A 20,555-nucleotide genomic window follows, 5' to 3' on the forward strand; every position below is an offset into this window, starting at 1 on the left:
CCAAATCGATGTTTGGACCAAAAAATTATCAAGGACCAATTGTTGATTTAAAACTTTGAGGACTTGTCAAATATTCAGGGACAACTAGTGAAAGAGAAACATAAGCCCCTTATACTCCCCCAAAATTCCAATAGAAGTTAGAAAAATTCTAGATACTTGTGTTCACCCGTTCAAATGAAGGAAAATACTTCCCTCCTTACCAGATAAGTAGGAGTTCCTACATTCCTACCAATAGGAGTGCGACATGCGTCAAATTGTGATTCGCAAGAAGTATGAGTATCTCCTTACCGGTAGGGAGGCAAGTAGTATCCTCAAATAAATTACTGGATACTGATTATTATTATAGTCAATCAAAGTTCAAACCAGGTATTGGAATACATTATCATGCTTGAAACACTTATTATAATTATATAAAAAACTTATTATGATACTTGTGTTTTTTGTTCCCATGAATTTTCTTAAGGTGTGTATATGCAATGCAACCAATGCTTACCGTTTACAACACTGTGCTACAGGAGCTGATTCGGTCAGTTGGACCTAATCTTCCATAAGTGGAAAAATGAATTCAAAGGCTTATTCGATTTAAGCAAAGAAACTTTACCACAAAGATCAGTTCAACAGTCCCAATTGTCAAAAGTCTAGCAATCAACCTTGATCAGATTCGTCCCCCAGATGTGACAAAATTTATATAGGTTGTTTGATGAGATAGGTACACTAGCTGTGGTGGTGAAGCAAGCATGCATGGAACTAAGTAGAGAGAGGTCTTCAAACCAACCAATTTGTGAGACATTCATTTGGTGGTGAAACAATGATAAACATTCTACATTTTAATTTCAGTTGCAGCAAACATGGCTACAAGAGTTCACTAATTAGTTCAAACAAATATGATCCCGTTTTCTTTAATGGTATCAAGAACAATCCCAAGCTTACCTTCAATCCGCTCATCTTTCCTGGGCTCATAAGACAATGCATAAACATCAGCTTCCTTTGATCGCTCAGCAATAAGCCTCCCTATAACTCTGCACGCATTGTGATCTGTGAGTGAGGGTAAGTTGCTTCGAACATCCTTGGCGTTCGTGGTAGCGACTGATATCACTTTGCTTGTTCCTCGATGCATCACTTTTGCATGGATAAACTTTTTTGAAAAGAAAACATTCAGTAAGAATGGCCTCATATACATATCAGTCTTCTGTTTCCACGATTTCCTGTTAGGCTTCTTTGCAGCTTCTCCTCGAGATCTCCGGGTCCATGCAGCTCGAACAACAGAATTCTAAAATTACAAGTAAAATATATTGTAATTACAAAGGCAAAAATAGGTGCCTAGCAGGTGTCAGCTCAACATTTTAAAAGGATTTCTAGTTATTCATTTTATGCAATGCATATTTCTAGGAACCTCAAAGAGTTCTTAAGGGGCAATATGACATAACAGTATGAAGCTGAAACCACACTTATTTACATTTTTTGGGGCCACCAATTCACCTCATCCCATATCCCCAAAAACAACAGAAACTACATATACTAGTAAGAAAGGACTTGGCACATGTAAAACATATACAACAACTACCATCAAAAGGTTTTGTCCCCAGTTTATAAACAGTTACGTTGTAGAATGTTCACGGCGTCAAGAGAGGGTAAAGTAGCCTCTTTGGACTTCCTGCAATTTGCTATAGGACATGCCAAACATGTCCCTCTGTCCAAACAAGAATGCCTGGTCCTGCTATTGGCTAAGAGACCCTCCTCAAAGAGGTTTCACTGGATTGAGGATTTTTGGTAACAGAGTGTTAATTGAGTTTATCAAATTTAGACAATAGCTTATACTACAAGTCCACAATAGACCAAGAAAATGCTTCTTCACAAGAAAGCAAATAGGATGCAACATCTACAATAATTTCCATACTGAGCATCCCAAGAGTACTTATACAACCACAATTTCAAGTTTCACCCTTTTGTGAGAGTGATTCCTTCTCAGCCTAAGTGACCTAAAATGAAGTGTTTGGCTACCCTGAGAAAGCTATACTCATCACATGACTTGAATTCCCAATACCACGTCTTATTTAGAAATCAAGATTAAATACAGATAACCCACAAAGCTCATTCATTCAAACCAGCACACTAATGGCAGATTCATAGAGCTCTGGTTTCCAAAATAATTGACTGTATCTATTGTTCATATCTTCTCCAACACACAATTTCAGTAAAATCCCATTTCAGTGATACTGCAACCTCTTCAATTAAGCTTCAAAGATTAAGAATTCAGAGTTATCTTCATATTTTTCGAAGATAAGGAATTTGAAAGATAACACATTTTTTCTCAGAATTGTCAAAAGGGTGGTTTGGGAGATTGGGAAAGTGAGTGTATTAATTACCTTGTTGAGAGTGGGAGTGGGAGGGTCTGCAATGGAGCTTATGGATATGTTTACCAGAGGAAAAGAAGAAACCCATGAAAGCGAAGCGGCTTTGAATGGCTGAGTCGACCGATTTGGAAAGAACTCGGAGGAGAGAAGCGAACAACTTGATGGAGCTGAAGAAGAAGATATCGTTGACACCATCTCTGACGGGACCAGGTCGCAACACTGTCGCAGGCAGCAGGCTAATGGCTAATGTTTCGTTAGTTGTTCAAAAACATATTGGGTCCCCAAAAAAAGGTAAAAATGAAGAAACAAATAGTAATGATCGGGCATGCGCAAATTAAACTAGTTAGTGGGTCGTTTGCTTAGCCTAAATTATTTTAAAATAATCTAAAAGTGTAGGATATCAGACTCGATGTTTTGATTAACTGACTTAATTTACGCATGCAATAATCAAGTATGGCTTGTTTCATTATTTTTGTTTGTTATCTTTTTGTATAAGTAAATTCCAACTTCAAATCTTATTCTAGGAAATATAAAAATTATTTTGGAGGTATTCAATCCAACTTTTTAACCCGATTGGACAGGCTAGGAAATGAAGGAAATAAAGGTAGCATTCATTGAAAGTTCTACAAAAGAAACACACTTGACCTAATCATTAACAAAATTACTCGGTCAATCTCTTGATGTTTGCATCAAAGCTGCCTACAACCCCTCGCCAGCGGTGGCATCTGCTTAAAAGGGAGGCTGGAAAAGTGTCGACTGAGGATTGGGGCCTTATGTGGTATTTCATTTTTTTAATTCATGGAGGGTAAAAGTAAAATATTTAGGGGAGAAAATTAAAGGGGTAGATTCAAAATATTAAGGGTTTCCAAACCAAACAAGGGAATTTAAATACTACCAAAAAACAAAAACAAGAATTCCTTATTTTCTTGTAAGTGTAAGAAGTAAACCAAACAAAGTAATATGCAAATGTGGAAAGAGTCAATTTGCTGGAGCAATGGCCACCTTGTATCCAAATTCAATTCCCATCCCTAGTTTATAGTTCAGAATTTCGTTTAATTTTGGTTAGGACAGAATGCCAATCACCCGAACTCAAATCCCGTCCCAATATTTTGAGTAGTTTAGAATATTTACCTAGTCAAAAAATCAAAAATAAACCGAGCAATAGAAACCACTTTTTTTTTTTTTGGGTAAAATAGGGGGCAAAAAACCAAAAGGATTACACAGGAACAAATCTAGGTCTCAAGAGACCATTCTTATCATCATCTAAAATAGGCTGCAACAGAATAGAAACCACTTTTCAAAATAACTACTGAGAGTAGAAAGAAACAAGAGCATGCAATGCACTACATGAAGAATTATAGCCAGAATTGTGACGGATTTAAAAGCTATCAAAAGCTACTAGTATATATATCAGTATTCGTATTCGTATTCACATTCACAAGCAGCAATAGAAGTGGTGGAATAATGTCCAAGCTACTAGCCTACTACCTATATATATCAATATTCGAATTCACATTCACTGCTCGTCATTGTCCTCTTGCGAGTGTAACCAGGAGATGTACTCGCACTCTTGGCCCAATTGATTTGGTGGAGTCACCCTTTTCCGAACCAGCATTGGTATGTCGGGGCACTCCCTTTTACGCCCACCCCTTGGACGTGACCGGAATTGCTCATCAGCCTCTTCAAAGTCCCCCTGAAATTCAAAGCCATTGATTTCCCTCATATGAGTTCATATTTTGACATTGGCTGAAAAGATGCTTATCCAAAAAGAATATGCAAACATCCAACATGCAGGGGTATTGAATTATCCAAGACCAAAAAGTCACCTGAGTATAGACATGACATCCAGTTTTCTCATGGTTATCTCTCACATGCTTGTATGCAAACCTGAAACCACAACCCGAAAAGCTACAGACAAAAGGTTTATGTTCTAGGTGTACAGCTTTCACATGTTTAGCGAGATTGGACTTCTGCATGTGTAAAACCAAATGTTAACACAGAATTCTAAACAATTTTACATCCCAAAATAATTAATAATGTGGGTCAACTATTGTTTTTGGGTCAGCAACTTACAGTTGTAAATGCACTAAGACAACCATTATAATCGCATTTAATCATCTCTATTGAATGTTTATCTTCATGTGTGAGAAGATGCCTTTTGATGTTGTTTCTCAGTTGCTTGGTCCCGCATATCTCACAGGTAGTATGTTGGTGGCAGGAATGGATATGGGCCCGAAGGCATTGTTCATTCGTAAAGTGTTTCATACAACCTGGTTCAGAGCAAAATGCCTCCACTGTGTCTAGCTTAACTGCAGAAGTAAAGGGTATCATCAAAGGTTGCAAAAAATCATATTGCCAAGAATTATACCACCATATTTCTCATCGTTAGGGGAAAATATGTGTCATCAATATGTCAATCTGCATTTTTCATTGCATTGTGACAACATAACATAAAAGTTAAAAAGAAAAATGGAATTCAAAAACAAAAGCTACCATGGGAATCCTCATGCTTCCGCAGCCTTGAAGCAAATCTAAACACCTTTCCGCAACCAATTTCCTTGCACACATGCTGCTTCTGAGCCCCACCACTAGTTGAGGGGGAATTCTCACTGTGAAGTTCATTGACATGCCTCGTCATGTTACCTTGGAAACCAAATTCACGATTGCAGTTCTCAATTGGACACTTAAAGAGTTTCCCTTGGTGCTGAAGGAGATGGCGATTCAAGTGGTCCTTTCTTCTGTAGCTGGAATGACAATCATCCACTGAACATATGTATGGCCTCTGCAAAGAATAAGCTACATAAATTGATGAACAAATAAATATTAACAAAAAAAATACAATTGAACAGTCACTTAAACCTCAAACCAAACAGTGCGTGATTGAGGTTCACTTGATGGAGCTTCACAGGAGGTCTCCCACCTGGTACTAGTCCATTCAAGTCAGAACCATCTCGCATTTTGGAGTTCTTTGTGTGGGATCCAATGCTTCACGCTATCCATCGTATATATTTCATATATGTTGATTCCTGCAAAACTTATATATTCAATAGATTCAATTGATGCAAACGTTACAAAACTTTATCTAGTACATATATGCATATTCCGAAATTGTGAAACTAATAAGCTCTGACATCATCATCAAAGTCTATTATATCTCACTTGAAACATCATTCAATTACTCCTTTAGAAGCTACTGCTGGTCTACTGCCAACTAATGGGAGAATAACATTCAATTCCATAAAATATTCCCTTGCAGCCAGATCAATTTTAGTACATTGAAGAGTTATACTCAGTTAATAAAAGGCAGCAATTCAAAATTAAAAGCAGCAAGAAGAATCAACTCGTCCAAGCCATATAAAAGCAAAACACTGTAAGCTTAGTTCAATAAATCTCAGGCTAGAAGACAATTTATCAGTCCTTTTTTTTGTTGTTCAAAAGCCTCAGCTTGTTTTGAACATGGACGATAAACAGTACCTCAAGTGAGTGACTTTGCATATGCTGCTTGAGATGTGCAGGTTTTCTGAAAGTGACACCACACTCTTGGCAAGTATTAGATTTTTCTGGTCAACTTCTCGATCTTCATCAACATTAGACATTTCCATCTCATCCTACACCCAAAAATATATAAATAAAATAAATAAAAATTACAACAATCAATCTAAAAGCAACCCAAGTTCCAAATTTCGTTTCTAAGACAAAACCAAATAAACCCACAACAGCACACCACTCAAAATCAAAGACCCAATTCAGAAAAACTCATAAATCGACCATACATCATTAAAATTAAGAAAAAAAAATTAGTAAACCTTGTGGTGGGAGAGGATGTGAGAAGCAATCAGAGACTTTTTGGACCTGCAGATTCCACAATACTCGCAGTAATATCGCCTTATGTCCCTGAAATATAGGCCCCTCCATTTCTGCTTGACCTTTATCCATAGCCAATGCACCAACTCTGAAAGTCTCGCCCACCAACGAACAAGCAACGGCGTCTGGACTTTGAGACCCACTGGTTTCTGAAGGGCAATGAAGCGAGTCTAGGGTTTTCATACCTTTCTATTGCCGATTCTACCCTCTTTATTTGGATGCGAATTGACAATTATATCCTTAATGAGCTGCGTTTGACTGATTAGTGCAACTGTGCAACATACCCAATAAACAGAATAAGGTTGATGATACCGCTACGATTTTTCTTCCTTTGTATCTTCTCCTCTCTCTTTTAGTTTTCTCTCATTTTTAATCTCTCTCAATTTTTTGCTATTTTTTTGTTTTCTAAATTTTCACATTACAACATAGCCGTTGAATTCGTTTTGAATTGATCCAGTGGCTGTCAATTGATGACTTGATGACCAGTTAGCAATTATAATAGCAAAGAATAATGGCTAAAATAGGTAATAGCGCTCTCTAAATATGCTATTCCAATATGTCAAGACTATCACAATTTTGTTTAGATGCCCGTCGTTTAAGTACCCAACTCATTTTCAGCAGTGCCCTGTTAATGTCTCAATTAATTTTTTCTTTTTGAAAAAGATTTGTGTCGTCCTCTCTCAGTCGCGAACACTCTCTCTCCAACAGTACTGGAGCTAAAAAGTTTAGTGAGAGGAGGCATATTTAAAAATTCAAACTCTTTTAAAAAAAAAATGTTGTATTGATATTTAATTGTAGTAATATTATACAAATATTATGAAATTCCTCTTAAATTCTTAAATTCCCCCATTTTCCTTTGTTTTCTCTTTTATTGTCATGTCTAAATTTCTTTTGAGTTGCATATATTTTGATATTGTGAATAAATGTTAGAATATTTATACAAAAAGTAACAATAGAGAAAGTGCAAAGAGTTTTGAATTTTTTAATGTGCTCCCTCTCACATAAATTTCTGGCTCTGCCACTACCCGCGAGGGTCTTGTGTAAAGGAGGTCTTGTGTTTGAGTGTCACCAATAGTAAGGATGAGGCATGCCTAGCCTCGGAAGTGAAATACCAACCTTGTGTGTCGCCCAAGTTGGGGAACACACGATCGACCCCAACCATGGGCGCCATGAGAGGTACAATGTTCGATGCCAAAAAATAGGGTGAAAGTCGAGTAATCTTCATCTCCATCGACGCCGTGAGAGTTACAACAGTTGACAAAAAAATAGGGGCTAAACTAGTGCCTCTGATAACGTTGATGATGCCTCCTCTGGTGGTGCTGGCGACGCTAAGAATCCTTAGATCAATTTCCTTACATTTTAAAATCCTAATGTTAGAGGTAGTTGTTGCATTTGCATTACCATGTCAGGTAATGCCTATTCATAATATCGTATTTATCTAGATATTGTCGTAAGGATCTATATTATCGTTGATTGGAAAATGTGGGCCTTGAAGAGGTAAAGTTGAGTCCTTTTCCAAGTAAACACATGTACTACAATAAGGACTACAATTACATTTTTTTTTACAATAGGGTACCATAACTTGGTGTACTTGATCCATAATCTTATAAAGTACATTGTTTATACCACATATGACCGATAAATATCGATAAAGAATCGAACAGTAAGATGACGTCGTGCATGCTAAAGGCCCCTTTGGGTTTAGAATCGCTTAGTTTGCCCTTTGCCAAACCATGTAACCACACCAAACCCTTCTTAAAAAATGGAGAATGTGTCCACCTTCGACATGAAAAAGGAACAAAGTTGTCCTTCGCCATGTACTTGCCATGCTACCCTCATACAAAGTAATGCCATTAGTCCCACATAGAAGAAATCACAAGAGATGCATCCCATCTCTTGTCTATAAATAGGTCATGTAGCCCAATGCACATGTAATATTTAATTCACACATGTATTATTACTCTGTCAAATTTACTTACCATTTGTTTTAGTTTTATTATTTTATAAATTTTATTTATGTTGTGCTTCATTTATTGAACCCATTTCATGTTGTGCTTCTCTCTTTTGTCTTCCTCTATGCTGATGAGTTGAAATCAAGGCGCTCTTATTTTATGTTGAGTAATAATATGAGTAAGTCTTGAATGAGCCCCTTGAAAGATTGATGCAAATAAACGAATTTTTGTTCTACGTCTTCAAGCTATATACCCTCGTTTAATTATAGTCATTTAATAAATGAAATTTTGATGAATAACTAATAGATTTCATTTCTTTCAATTATTGTGTCAAAAAGCGTGATTGATATATATATATTATTTTTGTTTTAATACAAGTGAAATTGAGAGAAAAATCAAATATAAGACTTTGAATATATGAAGAATGGCATGCTATTGACCACTTAGAGAGTGAAGATAATAAAATTGATAGGAGGTTAGAGCATCCACAGTGGGGGAATGTAAATTTGAGGGTGTAAAACCACTTTTACATCCCATTTACACCTCCTGGGGATATAAATATGTTTTTTGCTCAAATGGGAGTGTAAATTTTAAGGTGTAGCCGTGAGTCCCAGCTTTTTATGTACTTTTCTTCATTTTTCTTTCTTTTCTCAGGTGGGTCTCAGAGATGTAAAAATAGATGTAAATATACATCTTATTTTACATCCTCATGGTGGTGATGTATATTTATATCCATTTACATTTCATCATTAGAGATAATCTTGATAACTATATATTTAACATACACTTCCATATACACCCCTCACTGTGAATGTGTTTATTTTTGGTTGAAAATAAATTGTGCAGTTTGATTGAGTGAAGATAAGCTTTTCAGTTGATAAAACAACAATATTTTTTCACTTACGAGTCTGGGGCCACCGGAAACCACACCCACGCACCCACACACCCACACACCCACACCACACCACTCTCTCATCAAAGCTGGCATCTGCAGTTCCAGTGATTCATGACAGCCGCCCTCCCCACGCGTTCTCCTTTATTATCTTGTCTTACCCCAAAACCAACCAAAACCACCCAAAACCTCTCTCTCTCCCTCATGTAATCACATAATGTCTCCTCCTCATCTCCTCTCTCCCACAATCAGATCTCGACTCTCCTCTCTCTCTAGAAACTTCTAGAACCCTAGTTCTCTCCTCCAATGCACGGCTACAGCCGGCTCGGCAATCCCCGAGCCGCCGGCTCTCCGCCGTCCTCCCCACGCTGCCGCCACGGCCGGAACAAGAACGCCGGCGGCAGAGGCCCCAAGCAGAGCATTGTGGAGAAAGTTGTGGTTTTGCTCATTTCGGTCGTTTTTAAGCGCCGAGGCGTGCTTTTGTTCGCGCCATTGTTGTACATTTCGGGGATGTTGTTGTATATGGGCTCGGTGAGCTTCGATGTAGTTAGTTTGAAAAACGCTGTTGTTGTTGTTAGTAAGCGGTCGCCGCCGGGCTCCTTGTATAGGAGCCCTCAGGTTTTTCAGAAGCTTTGGCCTTATATGCAGGCTGAGAGCAATCACACTCACAATTTTGTAAGTGCTTTTTCTGTTTTATCCAAAATTTGTTTGTATTGGATTGGCTGTGGGATTGAAAATACAGCTTTTTGTTGTGTGTTTGTATGTTCTTAGAGTTTGAGCATTATACCAATCAATGTGCATGCTTATTTGTTCAGTTTGATATGCATTGTTGTCCACTTTCTATTACGTGTTAGGATTTCTTGATTTGGGTATGTATAAAGGACACTTAGTTTAATCAGCATAGCCAAAAATAACACTGCATTCATCAAATCAAAATACCTTTGATACAATGATGTTTACAGCCAATCTGAACTATGTGAATTGACTATATATGATATGAAAATCGTGCAGTTGATGACTGTGTGGAATTCAAAAGTGCATCAAGTTTGGAAGCCTTGTATTACCAAAGATACACCAAAAGAAGGTTTGAGTTTTCCATATGAGGATCACTGTTAACTGACAATGACCTATTTTAATTGACGGATGGATACAGTTATTTTACGGTTACCCGATTTTGTCTAATCAAACTCATCATGAAGTGGGTGTTGCAGCCTCTCTTGGCAATACGCGCCCTACACTACACTCTCAACCATTTTTAGATGAGGCTTTATAATTTATATGGTTCTCAAATGCCAGATAAAGAGAATATCACCACATGCATGCTGTACACTGGTGGAGCGATAGGGTTGGAGGGTTCATAAGAAAATACTAAACATGTTTTATTCCAAAAGGAAAAACACTCTGTCTCTGTCCAGTGCGTGCGCGCACACACACACACACACACACACACACACTTACATGCACAAATGTTACCAAGATATCATGCTTCATTTTCACATTTTGTATGGAAAATACTTATTGAAAAATGTTTTGTGGAAAGATATATGACATGTTTTCATTAAGTGATATGTTATTCCTTATTATGTTTAGATTGCTTCTATTCGCTCGTGTATCTTTAACTTAATGTGGCAGGAATTTGAATTTGAATTTGTGTTATTTGATAATTGGCAAATAGAATGAATACTTATGTGGTTGTTAAAACTAAATGAATAACTAACTTCTGTTTTTTTAATACTTGGAGGGAATATAGGAACAGCATTACCAAAGTCAAATGGTTTATTTATAATTGAAGCGAATGGTGGGTTGAACCAGCAGCGCTTATCGGTAGGTGTGATTGTATCCAACTGAAATTCATTTTCTTAATCAGCCCTTGTTTGATTTATTGTTATTTTGATGTTTGTGGTTTGGATCTTTGCATAAAGAAACTAATCAGTGACAGAGTTTGTAATGTTCATTTCAAAGTTTTCTTTTATTCTTGTTTTTTGGTTATAAAGTGAAAATATACTCCTGAATGTGGATGAAGTGTGTTGTTTTGGAAACACCAAGGAACTGTCTTTTTGTACTTTTGGTTATGAATCTTTTGTCTTTTTGAGGAGGCTTGATATATGCATATATATATATATATATATATATGCACACTCAATCAATAACAAAAAGGAGCGTTGCACATTGTTCTTGCACATTGTTGTCACGTAGGAGAGACGAACTATATGCATATATAATGCTCTTTTTCTGTTGGTGTGATATGTCGCTGGACTGTCAATCATAGCAATTTGATTGACAGTTTGGCAACCTTCCATGCTGAATTTCTTTGTATAGTTTTAGTCCGAAACGTACATGAATATATATATGGGATTGTGTTCTCATTTTATTCCACTAACTACACTTGGACAAAAAGTTTGTGCGTGAATTTCATGAATAGGCTAGATTTGGACACTTGCATCTAAAATAGTTGTCTCAACCATGTCTTGTGCCTCTTTGCTTTTTGTTTTTTTTTTTTCCCTCTGACATTTATCTTCACAACTTCAATATAGATATGTGATGCAGTTGCTGTGGCTGGACTTTTGAATGCAACTCTTCTGATCCCAATTTTTCATCTGAATAGTGTTTGGAGAGACTCAAGGTGATTATTTGATTTATTGTACCATAATGATTATGATCTTAATCACCATCAGCTGCATTACCATCTATGTGGTGACTTTTGTATTCTATTATCTTTCTAAATAGTTTGCCATAGTTAGTTCAGCACAATATAACTATGCTAACTTAATTGCTAGATTGCTCTTGCATCGTCCTTGGCTATTGTAATGCACTTATTTCCCACTTCCTTGCTCTTGTCCCTAAATATAAAATAGAATAAAAAATACTCTGCAAAACAATTTAGAAAGATCATCACCCTCCCTTCTCCCTTCTCTCCTCTCTCCTCTCTCTCTCTCTCGCCCGTTGATAAAGTTTTACAAATTACCTAAAAAGGACAAAAATAATTAAGAAATAAAAAAATTTGGCTGGGCAGCATGTCAGTGCCCAGACATGGGGCATGCTGCCATGGCAGTGTCCAGCCCATTGGGGTGCTGCCATAATAACAAAGGTTGGCTGGGGCGCTGCTATGATAGTTCCCTACCTATGGGGGTACCATTGCCCATGACTAACATAAGAAAAGGGGGTTAGGATTAGGGCTTGGGGTCATTTTGGAATGTGGGGTAAGGCTTACAGAGAAACACCTCTGCTCTGGAAAAAAGTCAAAAGGGCGTGCTCCTAATTTAACAGGTGCTCGCGCAGAGGCGCAATAAGACTTCACCTATGAGGTACTCGGCTCTTGGGTTCTTTTTTCATTTTTAAGAAAAACCTTAACTCTAAGTGATGCATTCTGGCTGGGTTTCTTTTATCATTTTCCAAATCAGATACTAAAGAAAATGTCAAAATAAAAACCTATACCAAATTACCCAGTCTCCCTAAAATAACAAAATGCTCTGAGAAAAACCAACTGAGATTGATTCCCCCTCTTCATTAGCTTAATACCCAAAACCAAGTCACCTCCATCCTCATTAGATCCAAGTCCACAAATCAATTTTCCTAGCCTTCTCAATTTCCCAAAATCCAGACCTTTCCCTACCATCTTCCGTAGTTGGCAGTGCAATCAACATCATCCATCAACTCTTTTCTGTGCAAATCTGCTTTGGTACCATCACATATAATCCATCTCTCCATTATTCTTTATTATGAAGGGTTTAAATGAAGTTGAGTTGCACTTAAAGCTCCATTGCAAAATAATTGTTGATTCTGGAAAGGGGAAGACATTTTCCCTGAATGAAGCTGGGTTGTAGTTGTAATTATACTAGGCTTCGTCAAAAAGTGCTAGCCCAAGATGATAGTTCATCCAAAGGTTTGCATATGTATTGGATGCAATATACAATATGATCTCACAGCATTTTGACTGGTGCATGGTTGTCTAACGGGTCCTAAGCTTCAAAATTTGACCACTTTGAAGGGGAAAATGCTGGCCACTACTGAGAGTATATGTAAAGCGTGACAGTATGATATTGAAAAGTTCATGTTTTGATAATGCAAGGTATTGACCACTCTATTTTCAACTTGTTGCAGCCACTTTGGGAACATATTTGATGAAGATTTCTTCATTCATGCTCTCAGAAATCACGTGAATGTGGTTAGGGAGCTCCCAGATGATATACTTGAGCGATTTGACAATAATATAAGCAACATTGTGAATTTGAGAGTGAAAGGTTGGTCAAGTCCAGCTTACTATCTTCAAAAGGTCCTCCCAAAGTTGGAGAAAATGGGGTATGCATCTTACCTATAGTTTTATTTATAATTACAATTTGTTTTATATATATATATATATATAAATTTGAGAGACAACCTTTAAGGTCCCCTACAATTTTTTTTCAATGATCCAAACAATCTATTTTTTAAGTTTACATTCATAGAGCATCCTTGCAAAAAATTAGACAAATCGGAAACCGTTTCGACATCCAATTGTGTCCAAAATCAATAAACACCGTGCTTTAAGAATGTACTAAAATTTCAATAATTTAATTGAGTGGTCAACTGATATCGGATTCAATTGATTTTTTGTAGCGATGATCTTTGAATGAATATCTACAAAATAGATGGTTTGAATTAGTGAAATACAATACGGAGTGGGCCCTACAAGGGTGCCCCTCAAATAAGCTTATTTGAGGGATCCCTCAACTGAAGCTCACTATATATATATATATATATATATATATATACATATATGTACATGGGCATGCATTACATTGTATGTGACAGCTATATATAGTTTCTCTCAATCCATATTGCAGGGCTGTGCGCATTGCACCTTTTTCCAACAGATTGGCTCATGCAGTTCCTTCAAATGTGCAAAGGCTTAGATGCTTAGCCAATTTCGAAGCACTGAGGTTCTCAAATTCTATAAGAATTCTTGCAGATAAAATGGTTGATCGAATGATTAAAAGTAGCTCCCACAGCGGGGGAAAATATGTTTCAGTACATCTTCGATTTGAAGAGGTGTATATTTGTTCATCTTTTAAATGAACAGTTTCTGAGTTCTTCAGTAGCTGTTTTTCCTTAAGTTCTAAATGCTATTCTCTTTATCAAAGGACATGGTTGCGTTTTCTTGCTGTGAATATGATGGTGGGGAGGAAGAGAAACGTGAAATGGATATTGCTCGAGAAAGAGGTTGGAGAGGAAAATTCAGGAGAAGGGGTAGAGTAATAAGGCCAGGTGCAAATCGTGTGGATGGGAAATGCCCTTTAACCCCGTTAGAGGTATAAAGCCGTCTTTCTTTCTTTTGATTTGAATTTCTTAATTTCTTTTCTGTTGCATGGGTAAACTGTTATTAAAACACTTTAAATTAAATTCCTTAAACAGAACAAGCCTATAAGGCAATGTTCAGATATCTTTAACAGATAATTTCTACTTCTACTACAATCAACTACTTTGGAGTATTAACTGAAGTAGATACGTCATGGAGCTTCCAGTAATTATAAAATGTATTGCAGGTTTATTGTTTCAGTTTACTTTTGTAATTTTTTTTATTTAGGGAGTAGGGAGCTATAATAGGTTTTATAGCTAAAAATATGGGGCATACCCAATATGAATGAAATCTGATTACTGTGAAAGATTCTGTTTTCCTTCTGTCATCTCTTTTGCGTACTATGATTAGTGTGCAATTATTTTTGAACTCTGACCAATTAAGTATCTTATGCTGTAGGTAGGAATGATGCTCAGGGGAATGGGATTTGATAATACCACCTCAGTATACATAGCAGCAGGAAAAATTTATAAAGCAGAGAAGTACATGGCTCCTCTTAAACAGATGTTTCCACGCTTGGAAATGAAGGACACACTGGCTACTGCAGAAGAACTTGCTCCTTTTCAGGTACCATATGAGGCATGTTATTTGCATTCGCAGAGAACAAAGCCAAGCATTAGCTTGAAAGTAGTGATATATTTATTATGCCATCTCTACGGTAGGTCCATTGGGTTAGTGTCAAGTTAATCTTTTCCATGCCAACATTTCTGATGTAGGGCCACTTATCTAGATTGGCTGCTCTTGATTACACGGTTTGCCTTCACAGTGAAGTATTTGTCACCACTCAGGGTGGAAATTTTCCCCACTTCTTGATGGGTCACAGGCGGTATCTCTATGGTGGACATTCAAAGACAATTAACCCTGATAAAAGAAAATTAGCGCTGTTGTTTGATAATCCCAGTATCAGGTAAAATGTGGTTGAACTGTCCAGTTACATTTGTATTGATCTGTGGAATAAGTAACAGTTCGTTATTTATGTAAGCTACAACATGGGGGTAGTGATAACTAATAACAGTTTTTTGTCTTTCTACATTTTAAATTAGTGCATATTACAGATATTAAAATTCGATTGAGAATACAAAAATCATAGTTCTACCGTTCAACTTTTTGTTTTGTGGTAGGCTAGGAATGTGCATTGTCATCTGTTTGATGTTTGTTAACTTTGAGAACCTCAGGATTCACTGTAATGGGTTTGTTATGGTTGTCGATTTCAAATTATATAAGAGAAATTAGTTGTATAAAGATTACATTAGCGGATAATAAGAGGGGCAAATAATGGAAGTTTAAGCACATAAACAAACAAACATGTATGCAATTTGTTTTACCTCCAATGACTTCTTGTTGATCTGTTCATTCACAGCCTCATTTTTCAGTATAAAGCAGCTTATACAAGCAACTTTACATGTTTGTTCATCGACATTTCTTATTTTGCAGATGGGAAGATTTCAAAAAACAGGTGCAAGACATGCTTCGCCATAGTGACCAAAAGGGTGTTGAACTGAAAAAACCCAGTGCATCACTATATACATTTCCCATGCCAGATTGTATGTTTAAAGAAGCAGAAGCTAGAAACGAAAACAGTAACACAACAAACAAGACTGATTTCAATACATAAAATTATTCACTAGGGTTATAAATTTTTTTGTTCATCTGTAATTTAGTGTATCATTCAATTGTCATTTTAGAAAATTAGTGTATCATTCAAATAAGTTGTGAAATTTTCTTTCATTTGAGTAGAGGGAACTGTATCCTAAGGTATTGATTTTTTTGGTTGGTTTACTCTGCGACTTGGTAGTTTGTTACTCAAAATTCATTGTACATGTACAATAACGGATCAAGGGAAAATTCTTTTGCAGTAATTAAATTCTCTCCTTTCCTTTGGTGATCGGATTGTCGGTATGCTTTGATATTCCATTGAGGTACTGTATGCTGCCCTTATTTTTGTGTCCCCACTCGGCAAGGACCAGTTGTTTCCTTCTTTTATTTCTCTAATTTAGTTGACATTTTTTTATTGCTGAAAATGGAATAGGATATTTTACTAATGTTTTTATTTATTTATGTAGAATGTGTTCTTGTCCAAAACGACATTGGTATTGGGTCTAGGGTTGAGCATCTTGGTTTTAGATTCTGGGTTTTGTATTTCAGGTTTATATCAGAAAGGTAATGGAGTGGAAAAAGACATTAGCAAGCCTTTGAAAGTTGAAACATCAACTGGTCTCAGTAATACTTCTCAATAAAGGTTCCATATATGTCCCCACTCTAGTTAGCACCAACCAGCTGATTGTGGTTAGCTTCACAAATGGTGAAAATATCTTTGTGTAATCATTTCCTCCTTTTGTTGAAACCCATTTGCACAATAAGCTTCTTCCTTGATCCAATATATAAACCCATTTGTTTCTGTAGGTGTTCTTTTGGTCTTTGGGAGTTTAGTGGAAGTTTATCTCATCTCCCGCTTGATTGATTCCTTACCTTGCACTGTCTCTTCATAACATTCCGGCTCAAAATTGTAGCCGAATTATTACGGCCCGATTTAAAATCAAATCAAACCAGTTACTACAGTTTAGGTCAATCAATTTAGTCGGTTCAACCAGATTGAGACCTACCCCTAATCACATGTCACCTGAGCTAAGGTTTTTAGACAAGTGCATTAGCTTTTTTTCATTTTTTCATTTTTTTATGAACAAAGGTTGGACAGAAATATTTCTGTTAGTTTACATAGAATCACCTTGGCATGTGAGCTCCACCTGGTTTTCTTTCTTTTTTATCTTCATAAAGTTTTCCTTCTTAAAGTTTTCCATTGAACTTGGCTACAACTAGACAAAAACACACGTACTTTTTTACCTTATCATATCCCTACCCGCCCTTCCAATATTCACTTGAGCCCCTTTTTCAATCCTCCTTTGACAAGAAAATACCTTTTTAGAGCACCTTTGATAATGCTTTTGAGAATACTATGAGGATGGATTGGATAAGCAACCGCCTAAAATATGACTCGGAAATCCCTCTTTAATTCGTAAAAGTTTAATTTTCATTAATTTTTTTTAATGGTATATATTTATGTAGATAAGATCATGTGGTCTTAAGCTAAAAGACAAATATGCCCTCGAGTAAGGCACCACCATAAGCCAACTAAGGAAACCTCAGCCAGCAGGAAATTGGTAGGCAGGCAATTGTCCTAATGTTGCGTTGTGTGTCCCTTTAAGCCACATGGAAATGACGAATGAGATGGTTTCCTACTTGGAGTTTGGACATTGATTTAGAATTCCCGTGGTTTCCTTTTTTTTCTTCTCTTACTAATATAGAAACCTAAAAACAATCGTTCGAATATGCATCTAATGAGAATAGATCTTATGATACGATCACGACTTAATTTACGATTACAATCACTCACGCACGCTAAAGCGAATGTTAATAACGGAACTCTTATACCAAACAAAAAAAGGAAGTCTGATTTTTGAATCCTGACATTAGAGAGAGAGAAAAAGAGAGCCCACAAAGGGGCCGAATGTGACGTAAAAGTAGAGCTACCTACCAAAATCCAGCCCTATCTGCAACCACTAACCACTCGTCATTTTCACCAACTCGGTCAAATCCTTCCCTCCCCACCTCAACTCTCCTCATTAATCTCTCTCTCCCTCTCTCTCTCATCATCCCCACCCTTTGTACATATAAATCTCTTTCTTCCCAAAATTTCAACAGAACGAAAACTCTCTCTCTTTCTCTGTTCTGAATTGTACTGGTCTTTCTCTTCTTATCCTTTTCAGCTCTTTCAAAACGGGTACAGACAAAACACCACAAAAAAACCAGTCCTACTTATCCATATAACAACTCACTGTTTGCTACATATATCACAATCTCTCTCTTCCAATAGCTACTTATTGCAGTTCTGTTGTCTTCTGTTCAATCTGATTTCTTAATTAATCATTACAAAAATTAAGCAGCAACAAGAAGAACAAGAACAAGAACAGGAACAAAAAATTTGATGGGGAGGTCACCTTGCTGTGAGAAAGCTCACACCAACAAAGGCGCTTGGACCAAAGAAGAAGACCAGCGCCTCATCGATTACATCCGCGTCCATGGCGAAGGCTGCTGGCGCTCCCTCCCCAAAGCCGCAGGTATATATATATTTTCAAATCTTTAAATTCAATTATCTATATATATAATACTGTTTCATATGTACTTAATTATAACCCATGATTTAGTTTTGCTTAAATTAATTGAATTTGTACTTATTTTTGTGTGGAATTAATGCCTGTAGGGTTGCTTAGGTGCGGCAAGAGCTGTAGGCTGAGATGGATAAACTACCTTCGCCCTGACCTCAAGCGTGGAAATTTCACAGAAGAAGAAGATGAGCTCATCATCAAGCTCCATAGCTTACTTGGAAACAAGTATGTAATCTTATTCATGGCACACTTTTCTTTGTTGGTTGGTTTGTTGCTGGGAAAATTATTGTTCGGAAATCACTTTGTCAATCTTAACTACTTTTCTTTTATACAACTACGAGATTTCGTCATGAGATTTGAACTCAGAACCTCCTTCAACCGAGACGAAATGATCATTCAATGATCATTCTTATTGGTTTCGTCAGAATTTTCTTACTAGACGAAATGATCGTTGGAAAAGTCAATTGTCATTCTTATTAATTGTAATTTGGTTTGTTGTTTTTAGGTGGTCGTTGATTGCGGGGCGATTGCCGGGAAGAACCGACAACGAAATAAAAAACTACTGGAATACACACATCAAGCGGAAGCTCATCAGCCGCGGCCTCGACCCTCAAACCCACCGTCCGCTCAACGACACCACAACCGCCGCCGCGGCCGCCACGACACCTGCTTCTCGCTTAGATTTCAGAAACATTTCTCCGCCATCCGCCGTCGTCGATAAAACCACCAACAAAAATTCCATATTGCATCACAAAACCATCAACAAAACCTCCTCGAACAACAACAACCACAACAACAATATTGTATTGTTCAAGCCCAAGATGGAAGAGGACAACATAGAAGAGGCCAGCAGTGGGACCACCACACAGGAAGACCAACAACAACAACAACAGCAACAGCAGAAATTGCAAGATCATTATATGTACAAGTGTAGTGACCTCAACTTGGATCTTTCAATTGGGCTGGAGCCCTTCCAGTCCGAGCCAACTCGGGCATTCGTCGGGGAACTCGGCCGAGTCAAGACTGCAGCAGAATAATTACCAGGTTTTTGGGACAGTGCAGAAGGCGGTGGTGACTCAGGCGGTGTGTTTGTGTTGTCAGGTTGGATTTCAGAGCAGTGAGGCTTGCAGGAATTGTCAGTGCACAAATGGGTTCTACAGATTTCACAGACCTTTGAATTCATAGCATGGTTTTTACTCCTTTTGGGGTTAAATTCTTTTTTTCTTTTGATAAATCTTATAGATTTGGTATAGTTGTTGTTATCTTCACTTGAATCCATTACTTTCTGGATGTAACTCTTGTTGTACGAGTAATTATAGTGTTATCATGGAACAAGTATATTATAATGAAATACTATCGTCTATTCATATTATAACATGCGAACTGGCTATTCAAATTATAACACGTGAACCGGTTGAATTAGGTGATCGTATTTTAGTACTATTTAATAATTATTTGCTTCTGATTTCACTTTTTCCGTTTTGAATTTTGTCTCTGTACAATTTATCATTGAAATTAGAGATTTGATGAGTTCACTCAATATTTCATTTGAAATTTGAGATGTAGGGTCGACAAAGCTGATGAGGTTCGGCTATATTTAAAACTTGTCGCATGTGCAAAGACTATCCATCCTACATGTGCATTTGATGCACACAACGTATGGATAATTTCTGCCAAACTCTCTCTCTCTATAGTGAGCTGTAATTTGTGTTTGGCAACCGGCATTATTCGGGTGCTTGACTTCCATAACATCAATCAGAAACAGTTGGAGGAAGTGTCAATTTCTGTGGGACATAATAAGGGCTGTTTTGTTAAAAATTAACTTGTTATAGATACTTACCGAGAAATTCTGTATTTGACCGTAACAATGCTACACGAAATTATCAATACCAGGTAATGATTGACGAATTTAAGGTATAATTTTAATAATATAAGTCGACTAATAACATTACGTGACACTATATCATAGTCCGATCATATTTTTTTAGCACCATA

At 37.0% G+C, this 20,555-nt stretch overlaps 4 protein-coding genes across 6 annotated transcripts; 2 read left to right on the forward strand and 2 right to left on the reverse strand.

The window, feature by feature from the left end:
- Positions 1-764: 764 nt before the first annotated feature.
- Positions 765-2,655, reverse strand: LOC103319298 (uncharacterized). Its single transcript, XM_008220806.3, has 2 exons — positions 2,367-2,655; positions 765-1,270 (listed from the first exon to the last, which is right to left on the reverse strand). The coding sequence occupies exons 1-2, from the start codon at positions 2,547-2,549 to the stop codon at positions 875-877; spliced, it is 579 nt and encodes a 192-aa protein (XP_008219028.1). The 5' UTR covers positions 2,550-2,655; the 3' UTR covers positions 765-874.
- A 1,074-nt stretch (positions 2,656-3,729) lies between these two features.
- Positions 3,730-6,370, reverse strand: TFIIIA (transcription factor IIIA). 2 transcript variants are annotated; one of them, XM_008220809.3, is made up of 6 exons: positions 6,161-6,370; positions 5,829-5,962; positions 4,848-5,136; positions 4,428-4,663; positions 4,181-4,324; positions 3,730-4,047 (listed from the first exon to the last, which is right to left on the reverse strand). In XM_008220809.3, the coding sequence occupies exons 2-6, from the start codon at positions 5,847-5,849 to the stop codon at positions 3,871-3,873; spliced, it is 867 nt and encodes a 288-aa protein (XP_008219031.3). In that variant the 5' UTR covers positions 5,850-5,962; positions 6,161-6,370; the 3' UTR covers positions 3,730-3,870. The 2 variants fall into 2 exon arrangements, with proteins under 2 accessions (XP_008219031.3, XP_088901082.1); XM_089044956.1 differs by lacking the exons at positions 5,829-5,962; positions 6,161-6,370.
- Positions 6,371-9,079: 2,709 nt separating this feature from the next.
- LOC103319300 (O-fucosyltransferase family protein) lies at positions 9,080-16,280 on the forward strand. Of its 2 annotated transcripts, none has more exons than XM_008220810.3 (10): positions 9,080-9,737; positions 10,074-10,146; positions 10,813-10,886; positions 11,597-11,685; positions 13,164-13,361; positions 13,886-14,090; positions 14,183-14,350; positions 14,797-14,964; positions 15,114-15,304; positions 15,832-16,280. In XM_008220810.3, exons 1-10 carry the CDS (start codon positions 9,369-9,371, stop codon positions 16,010-16,012), a joined length of 1,716 nt encoding a protein of 571 aa, XP_008219032.2. In that variant the 5' UTR covers positions 9,080-9,368; the 3' UTR covers positions 16,013-16,280. The 2 variants fall into 2 exon arrangements, with proteins under 2 accessions (XP_008219032.2, XP_016648041.2); XM_016792555.2 differs by having other exon boundaries at positions 9,117-9,737; positions 10,804-10,886.
- A 1,956-nt stretch (positions 16,281-18,236) lies between these two features.
- On the forward strand, positions 18,237-19,937 carry LOC103319301 (myb-related protein 330). The gene is given in 4 exon segments (XM_008220811.2): positions 18,237-18,512; positions 18,656-18,785; positions 19,066-19,555; positions 19,557-19,937. Coding segments are annotated over 4 exon segments (942 nt in total). The 5' UTR covers positions 18,237-18,379; the 3' UTR covers positions 19,746-19,937.
- The last annotated feature ends 618 nt before the right edge of the window (positions 19,938-20,555 follow it).

Source organism: Prunus mume, linkage group LG2 (assembly GCF_029339155.1).
Source record: "Prunus mume cultivar Tortuosa linkage group LG2, ASM2933915v1, whole genome shotgun sequence".
NCBI classification, from domain to species: domain Eukaryota; kingdom Viridiplantae; phylum Streptophyta; class Magnoliopsida; order Rosales; family Rosaceae; genus Prunus; species Prunus mume.

Bases quoted from the DNA above. Each gene is read 5' to 3' on its own strand.
- LOC103319300 (XM_016792555.2), top strand. From the start codon at position 9,369: ATGCACGGCTACAGCCGGCTCGGCAATCCCCGAGCCGCCGGCTCTCCG. The intron at 10,147-10,803 runs GTTTGAGTTTTC...TAATACTTGGAG, and splicing joins CAAAGATACACCAAAAGAAG to GGAATATAGGAACAGCATTA. The intron at 14,091-14,182 runs GTGTATATTTGT...TCTTTATCAAAG, and splicing joins TACATCTTCGATTTGAAGAG to GACATGGTTGCGTTTTCTTG.
- TFIIIA (XM_008220809.3), bottom strand. From the start codon at position 5,849: ATGCAAAGTCACTCACTTGAG. The intron at 4,664-4,847 runs GTAGCTTTTGTT...TTACTTCTGCAG, and splicing joins GAAGCATGAGGATTCCCATG to TTAAGCTAGACACAGTGGAG. The intron at 4,325-4,427 runs GTAAGTTGCTGA...TTACACATGCAG, and splicing joins GTCTTAGTGCATTTACAACT to AAGTCCAATCTCGCTAAACA.
- LOC103319298 (XM_008220806.3), bottom strand. From the start codon at position 2,549: ATGGTGTCAACGATATCTTCTTCTTCAGCTCCATCAAGTTGTTCGCTT. The intron at 1,271-2,366 runs GTAATTAATACA...TTGTAATTTTAG, and splicing joins CCACTCCCACTCTCAACAAG to AATTCTGTTGTTCGAGCTGC.